At 38.3% G+C, this 8,891-nt stretch overlaps 1 protein-coding gene across 1 annotated transcript; it reads left to right on the top strand.

Moving 5' to 3' along the window:
* The first annotated feature begins 3,280 nt into the window (after window positions 1–3,280).
* LOC18427088 (uncharacterized) lies at window positions 3,281–8,661 on the top strand. The gene has a single exon (XM_006836145.4). The coding sequence runs from the start codon at window positions 3,885–3,887 to the stop codon at window positions 8,412–8,414; it is 4,530 nt and encodes a 1,509-aa protein (XP_006836208.1). The 5' UTR covers window positions 3,281–3,884; the 3' UTR covers window positions 8,415–8,661.
* The last annotated feature ends 230 nt before the right edge of the window (window positions 8,662–8,891 follow it).

Here is an 8,891-nt window from a genome sequence, read left to right as displayed (position 1 = left end):
ACGTAGATAAGTGGGGTACTACCGATTCCGATCTGGATCAACGACATTTACACATGGATAAATCACTATAAAGCCCCAATAGAGAACCGTACTCTTAAATTTTTATTGCTTTTATTTGAGGGTTAATTTTTTAGTATAGAAGGGGGGAAAGCTTTGCCAGCAAGGGCCATGGGATTCCAGCTAGAAAGTGAGGTAAAGCAAAGGGAAGGGTTGAGTGGACCCCAACAAATTCCTCTCATCACTCCCAACGATAAAGAGAAAGCTCTTCTTCAACCTTTAGCACTAATAAATTTTGAATTTATTACTTTAATGAAGCACTATTTTATTTACATCTTTAATAATTTTTTTGGCCTTTTCCTTTATCACTAACTTCTTTTCTTTTCCTTTTTCATACCAAACCTGCAGGAGTATACTATCCATTTACTCGCTCGGACAAAACTTGCACTAAGAATATCCTATAGATCCCAAATTATAAGTATGTGATATTTAGAACCCGGCAATAAACCTAAAAAACATAAAAATAAAATAAAACTCTCATCCTATATGAGCCTGAAAAAGGGGCATCCAAGATGGCACGAGAACTATCTAATTTTTGGCTAAAATTATCTAGGTTCAAGAACTCAAAATACACTTTTTTTTCTATGAAAACAATCATTTAGTTGTAGTTAGATGGATCAAAAAAATCAAATAAAGAAACTCCAAAGTAAGTATTTTACACGAAAGAGTAAATGTATAGCATAGTCTAGAGGGAGCATAGTATAGCGCTGAGTCACATATCCGGTCTCATTGTTTTACTTGTTTCTTTGCAAAGCCAATTCCTCGGGAAAAACTCGGCAAATCCGTAAAGCATGGTGGAGAATGTTAGGTAATGTTGTTCCTCCCTGGCCGGCCAAAGATGAAAAAAAAAGAAGAAAAGAAAAAGGGTTTTGTTTCTAAAATTCCAAGAACATTGTGAAATGGGTGAAGTTTCTTATGATCCATATGACCATACTATATCTATAGCAAGAGTATCCATCACCTTCTAGTGAAATGGATGGATGGTGATAGAAAGAGGGAGGGACATTCTACTTTGCTCATGCTGTTTTCTAGTGGGTCCCACTCTCTCTTCATCACAATCTATCCATTGGTTGGATGGTGCGACTGTGATATTTGTTTTGGAGTTTTTTTTGGTTTGGTGAGAAAAATGAAGCATTTCGGTGCTTAGGTCAATTCGGGAAAGGCTTCAGATTTTTTTAAAAAAATTAATATAAATAAAATAGATCAATATATATATAAAAATAACATAAAAAAATAAATATAAATTTCAAAAAAAAATAAAAAATACTTTTATACAGATTTTTCATTGCTTTGGCTAAAGAGGCCGAAGCTTTGGCCGAATTGACCATAAGCAAACCCGAATCTAACCGAAGTAGCCCGAAGAGGCCTGAATCTAACCAAAGAGGCAGCACTATGCTTAACTTCGCTTCGATATAAGCCTGTAATCCGAAGGATTCGACTGGAGCAAATTTGACAACAAAGTGTGGGACTACTTGGGGCTATATATTTTCTATAGTCATATAGATAGTAGCATAGTTTCCCATGAATAGTATGTCCAATTTTTGGACGGTAAGCTATAAGTTTTAGACAACTCAAATCCAATTTTTTTGTTTTTAACATAATCATCTAGTGATTATTAGTAGTTCCCAAAATTTTAGAGCAAAAAAATACTCCCAATGATTAGTAGTTCCCAAAATTTTAGAACAAAAAAAATACTCCAAAATAGGTCATGTATCCAAGGGAGTAAGTGTATAGTAGGCTCCTACCGAAGCATGGCATACTTGCTTGAATGAGAAAAATCACAATTAGATGCTTTGGGTTGTGATAGGGTACTCATAGATATGGTGTGGTTTGTATAAGGCCAAGGCCTTAAACAATTAAAATAAATTCAATAGAAATATTTTGTTTTTAGTATTAGAAATCTTTATGATGGTTTGAAAATTTATTTTCTCTAATTATATAATTATATATTTAAGAACAATGTATATCAAGGAGATCTATGAACACTTGAATAATGACAAGATAGATAATACATTATAAGATGTACTATTTCCAAGACTTGAAATTTATTTTTTCTCATGTCCATATATCTCGAGGTTGAGATAATTGAATTGAGATTTTTTAACATTGAAACAACCTCTTCTAGTGAATTTTTGAGCTGTGCTTTAATTCGATTGTTTAGAACCTCACCCAAGTATAAACTTTTCAATTATTAAGAAGGATATGATAAATATTTATAAATAATAATTAAGGAAAATTGACTCATGCAGGCTAGATCGCATGACTACGTATGTGGTCCAAAAAGTGTAAAGCATCCATCTTAAAGATGGATGCAAGTAGGTGTTCCATCTAAAAACAATGAAAACTAACGGTCCAAATGTTTTCTTACTATAATTATTATTTATAGTTTTTAAAATTTATTTATTTTTTCATATTCATAATCTCCATGTTCGACATTACATATCTTTAAAAATTAAGTCAAAAAATCCATCTCAAAAATATATTTATTAATAGGCTGACATTTCTATATATGCGGGGCTTGGCCGCATAGAAACCAATTGTATTTGCTCTATGTGGGTAAATGTCACACTGAACGTAGATTATGTCATCTTTTATTATAGTAAATAAAAATTTTGACTAATTACCTAAAATACCCTTACGCAAAAGAACCATTACCTTACAAGGGGAAAGATATCAATTATACAATTTTTTTCTTTTTTGGGTAAGTAATTATACAAAAATATTGAGTACCTTAATAAAATACCGGTACTAAAACATAACCATCTAGATGACCTCGCAAGGGGAAAAAAATTATATAAGGTTGCAACCTTTATAATGTAGAGCTTCGAATGCACTTCAAAAATCCATCCGAAATGTAGTTTTGAAAAACCCTTTGATTGATCATATCGATATCGAGATATATGACCATGAAAAATTAAAAGATTTTAAGTCTAAGAAATAATGCATTTTACAACATATTATCTACACCGACCATTTTCATATATTTATAGATCTACTTGGTTTAAACCAGTTTTAAAATTTAAAATTCTATTAAAAATAGTTTTTGAGATAATCTTAAGAATATTTACATCAAACTTATATACCATGATAAAATTCGAAGGCGCACCTTATCTCTAAAGCAACGGATGCATCCGTATGCGAACTCTACCGTTTTAAAAAAAGGACTTTATTAAAAAAAGCCAAAGCCCCTAAAATAAATAAATAAATAAAATTCAAATGGGTTATTATAGTTAAGTAGAATTAAACCAGCTTAAAAACTAGCCCAACACAAAAGAAAATCGGCGATTAAAGGGCCTTAAAGAAGGAAGAGATTAGGATTGGGGATTAGCATTGGCAATGGTTGGCCCCCAACATAAAAGGATCTGTTATCTCTCGACTCTCTCTCTCTCTCTTTAACCAAAACCTATCATCGCCATTTCTCCATTCCATTTCCTGCATGCAAAGTCCGAAGACTCAGAATGCCTCCAAGTCTCCTGTAAGTTCATGATTTCTGCCATTTTTTTCCCATAGAAGGAAGCTTTTTTTTTTTTTCCGTTCTTCTCGAGTTTAGAATCAGTTTCTCTCTTAGTTTTTTTCATTCTTCTCATTTGCCATTTTTGGGTTCTGTTTGTTACATGGTTTGGGAGTCTAAGAAGCTTGTTTTTTGGTCATCTGGTTCCACCCCACCCCAAAGATAGCATCTTTTTCAACTGGGTTTGTTTGGGTCTGTAATCTGTATATATAAGTTTATTGATTTGGTCTCCATCGATATAAATCACCTTCTTGGAATTGGGTTTTTCTGAGTCTGTACATATAAGCTAGATTAGGCCCCCAGATTGAAGAAGAACATGGCTTTTGATTCAAAACAGATCACTTTTAAAGTGAAAAAGGTGGTGGTTTTGTTCTCTGTCTCTCTCTATAGATCTGTTCGTGATCATCCCTTCATTTGGGCCATGGCTTGTGTTTTTGTTTGGATGTATAGATTTTTCCCCTCTTTGTTCTTCTTCTTTGTTTCTTCCTCCCCTGTTCTTGTTTGCACTGCTGTGTTGCTTGGAGCCCTATTGAGTTTTGGGCAGCCTCAAATACCAGAAGTTGAAGAGGAGGAAGCGAAAAAGAACCTGCAAATTTCTTCTCTGAAATCTGGTGTTAGCCCTGATAATCTTTTTGTTCAGAGAGAGAAAGAGAGAGAGTTTGTATCAGAATCCTCTGACGAAAAGAGGAGAGAGATTGTTGAGACTATTGAAGCGGAAGTGACTGATGATGAGGTTGGCGAGCTGAAATGCAATAAAGGGGTCGATTTTCCTCTCACCCATGAAGAGGAAACGAGTTTCAGGAGCATAGAAATTGAAGGTGATGAGAGAGAAAATGTGGTGCAGATGCACAGAGCTGTTAACAGTGTGGAGAGGGAGGGAGAATTGGGTTCTATTCATTTGGATGAAAGACTTCATGACCGCAAGGTCGATGAATTTTCATATGAGAAGGGTGGCTATGCAGATGGTCTAGAGAGAGATGAGATAGATGATTCTCTCTCTAAACCCAGTCAAGACACAGGCCATTTACTTGGTGGTGATTCTCTCTGTAAACCCAATCATGAAACTCCCCATTTTGATGCTAAACCCATTGAAATTGAGAGAGTCTGCGAATCTTCAGATAAAGCTATTGGGGAAACCCAAGAGGAGCCTGATTCTTTGTGGAAGCATTTCAAGGGTGAAGATTATTCATCAGACTCTGATTCTGATTGTGCCGAGAGCTCTTCTCCTGATGCTTCAATGGCTGATATCATGCCCATGCTTGATGAGCTTCACCCTCTCTTGGACTCTGCTCCTCCTCAGCCTACTCATGGAGACGACAGTGATGAGGAGTCTGAGTCTGAGCAATCATCTCAGAGCTCTGATTCAGAAGAAGACATGGCTGAATCAGACAGAGATGCTGATATCCATGGAGAACATGAAGAAGAAGAAGAAGATGGAGACCATGAACCTGAAATTGCAGTGAAATGGACAGAGGATGATGAGAAGAACCTCATGGATCTTGGGACCTCAGAATTGGAGAGGAACCGGAGGTTGGAGAACCTGATAGCAAAGAGGAGAGCCAAGAAGAATCAGAGAGTCGAGGATGAAAAGAACCTCATAGACTTAGACTCTGATGAGAAAATCTCTCTCTCAGAAGATCAAAGTGTTACGATCAATGAGCAAGTCCAAAGCCAAACTCCTCCTCCTCCTCCCTCTCCATTAAAAAGAAACCCATTTGATCTTCCCTTTGATGAAGAAGAGAGAGAAAGAGAACGAAATGAAATGGTGGCAATGAGTCCCCTTCCATCAGTGAGACAAAATCCATTTGATCTTCCTTATGAATCCGTCGAGGAGACACGCAAGGGGAGTTCAAGTCGCCAAGGGTTCATGGATTTTGAACATAGGGACTTGTATCTAGAGGGAAGCCATGGCTTGAGAATGGAAGAGTCGTACATGGGAGAAATAGAACCCGAGAAGCATGAATCGAATGTGGATTCTTTATATGAACCTGATCCCCAATCCCCCATAAGTTATGTTGTAGAGCACGTTCATGAGAGTGCAAAAGAGCAGATAGCTCATTCCCCTGTGAGTTATGTTGTAGAGCATGTCCATAAGGCTGAACCCGAGGTGCTGACTTATAAAGCCATTCCTCAACAAGATAGTGATGAAGATGAAGCAGAAGAAGAAGGGGAAGTATCAGAGCTTCATAACCCAAGGTATGATCGAAATTTGAGCTCTTCTTTTAATGAAACTGAATCAGCTTCTTCCGATGTATTTCATGGAGATAACAGAGAAATGCGTGGAGCAGTAGAATTCAAGCAAGAACAGAGCCATCTCAAAATTGATCATGGCCATGAGAGTGACTCCAGTTCTTCTGGTGTTACTGAAGATTCAATGCATGAAACAAATTTTGGGAGGGTGGAAGATGAAGAAATGGACCGTGAAAGAGAATCAGAATCAAGCCACTATGGTGATTTTGGGGGAACCCCTGATAATTCAAGAAGTGGGATGTATCCTGATTATATCGGGGAGGGGACATCTGATAATACAAGAACCAGAATGTCACCTCTTTCTTCTGACGAAATGGTAGCTAAAGATGGTGATTCCTCTAGCGTTTTTGGAGAAATAGAAGAAATGAGTTCTGGTTTAATTGGTGGTGAGTCGCAGAGAGGGCAAGATAGGAGAGTGGAAGAGCCTGTGTATGATTCAAGTCCCTCTGCCTTAGAAAAAACCATCTCTGATATGGCGAGAATTGAAGAGTGTGATGAGCTCCTTGATGGGAAGTTGCTCTCCAAATCCAGTTCTTCTGTGTCATCTGATGCTGAGATACCTGAACTTGGTTCTTCAATGGAGATCGAGAATAAGGAATCTATGAGCCAGGAAGGTATGAGCTATGAAACCGAACATTCTCCATCATTTTCAGCTGATGTAGAAGAGCATTCCCCTGGTGGAAATTACTCCTCTGAAAGTGGTTCTTTTCAAGCTGTTTCTCAGCTTAAGAGAAGCATTTCTACAATTGAAGAAGCTGAATCAGAAGAAGAGTGCCAGTCCAGTGACGAGAAGCCATGGAGATCTTCTTCCCCTGAATCATCTGCTGCTGAGGAAATTCAATCAATATCAAAGGCAGTTTCAGAGACTTACGGGGATAATGATAATCAAGGTGGGGTCTCAAGATTTTCTGAGAATAACCAGGAAAGATATGAAGTAATGGAGCCTTATTCTTCTGAACCCATGACCCTAAAATCACCAAGCACTTCAGAGTCCGAAGATTCTGAAGAAGATCACTCTCCGAAGGGTGTTCTCAAGGAAAGCCATAAAATTGACTCAAGCTCAGTTTTAGTTGCTGGATTAACTGGTTTACAGGCAATCGAGCCTGAACACATGAGTAGCAAGGTGGACAATGGCCAATCTGATATAGAACATGAGCTGTTGCTTCTTCATGGGAAAGCACAGGAAATTGAGCCCGAATCATCTGGTCTCAGTGTGACAGGCTTTAGGGTGCTAGAACCAATGGAAAGTTCCTTGGTGATATCTGAGGTACAATATGAAACACTTTTGAGGACTATCAGTTCACCTCGAAAAGAAGAAATCCCCGAAAAAATTCATAGTGATTTTGAAGATGGTTTGGAAAATGACACATTGGCACTAAAATCTAGTGAGAAGAACCCAGTTCAAGAATCTCCTCACCCATCTTCAGTAGTGGACCGTGACCATGATTCAATCATCAAAGAAATAGGTGAAGATTTATTGTCAGAATTAGATGTTGTTGGGGACTTCAGGGTGGAGGTTGATTCAAATGGGGCAAAACCTCTCCTAGAGGCCGAAGAACCAGCTAAAAACTTGAGCCAAAATGAAGAGGATTTCAAGGAAGGCAAGGATTTGGAAGCTAAAATGGCTACTGTGAGTGAAGGGGAGCTTGAGGTGCTTGAGGCCAGTTCTGTTGAAGATATCAATTCAGTTTTGAGGCCGCTCATGGAAAATGAGACCTTCAAATCATTTGCCCAAACTGGCCTTGGGTCCAATGATCTTGAGGTGGTTGAAAGGAATGTGGGTTCATTGGAGACACAAGGTGGGTCTGTTGATTTTGGTGAGAGTAGCAAGAGTTCAGACTTGGTGGTTCTAGAGGCTAGCACTCTTGAAGATATTGATTCAGTTTTGAAGCCACTCTCACAAAAAGATACCGAGAAACTTAGTGATAAATCTATCGTAAGTGAGCCAAAATCTGATTCAGAGTTGGTGGTTGTAGAGGCAAGATCTCTTGCAGATATTGATTCAATTTTGAAGAAAGAGACTGAGAAACTCAGCGACAAATCGAGTGATAGTGAGCTGAATCCTACTTCAGAGATGGAGGTTTTTGAGGCCAAATCTCGTGAGGATATTGATTCAGTTTTGAAACAATTCTCAGAGAAAGAGAGCGATAGTGAGCATGTGGCTGAACATGGGTCCAGTGAATTAGAGGTAGAGGCCAAATCTCTTGAAGACATTGACTCAGTTTTGAAGCAATTCTCAGAGAAAGAGAGTGAGAAACTCGATGATAAATCAACCGATAGTGAGTCACCATCTAGGGTTGCTGAACATGGATCTGGTGAACTTAAGATCATTGAGAGTGAGCTTGAATCTATGGTAGCTGAGCATGGGTCTAGTGTGGTTGAAAGAAATCCAGAGCCAGTGGTTCTTGAGCTTAGATCAACTGAGGAAATTGATACCAATGTCAGAGAAGTCGAGGCCCAAGAACCAGAAAAGATGGAGAAAGAGACACCCAGTGGTTCAAGCTCCAGTGCTATTAAAAAGAAGAAAGCTGGTTCTGACAAATCAGATTCTGACTCAAGCTCAAGTTCCAGCTCTACTTCGAGTGATTGGGATTGAGAGATTGGCATTTTGATCTTCTTTTGGGTTGTTTTTCTTTTTGAAATACAGTTGGGTGTGATTCTTTTGTGGTCAGTTTCTTTGTAATTCATGGGACTTTCAGAGTGTGACAGTTTTGAGTATGGATAGGAGTTTTGGCGTGGGAATTGGTCCTTGGTTGTTGAATTGTGGCTTTTGACAAGTTGGGGTCAAGGGATGATTTTTTTGTTTGGTCCCCTAGTAGGAGTGAAAGATCTAGTTGATGCTCTCTCTCTCTCTCTCTCTGTCTCTCTCTCTCTCACACACACACATCCTCTCTCTCTCTCTCTCACAGACACACACATACACACACACAGATCCTCTCTCTCTCTCTCTCTATATATATATAACCAGATTGCCAATTTATTGTGGCAAGCTTTTCTGTCATGTGTATTGTACTATTACTTGTTATTCAATGCTTGTACGAGTTCTCTCTTGGTTGCATGTGCAAGGAGGTTA

This window comes from Amborella trichopoda, chromosome 1 (assembly GCF_054954075.1).
Source record: "Amborella trichopoda isolate Santa Cruz 75 chromosome 1, AtrichopodaSantaCruz75HAP2 v2.0, whole genome shotgun sequence".
NCBI classification, from domain to species: domain Eukaryota; kingdom Viridiplantae; phylum Streptophyta; class Magnoliopsida; order Amborellales; family Amborellaceae; genus Amborella; species Amborella trichopoda.
The sequence above is the reverse complement of the archived record's forward strand: the minus strand, read 5'-3'. Positions and strand labels throughout refer to the sequence as shown.

Coding starts and splice junctions, on each gene's coding strand:
- LOC18427088 (XM_006836145.4), top strand. CDS start 3,885: ATGGCTTTTGATTCAAAACAGATCACTTTTAAAGTGAAAAAGGTGGTG.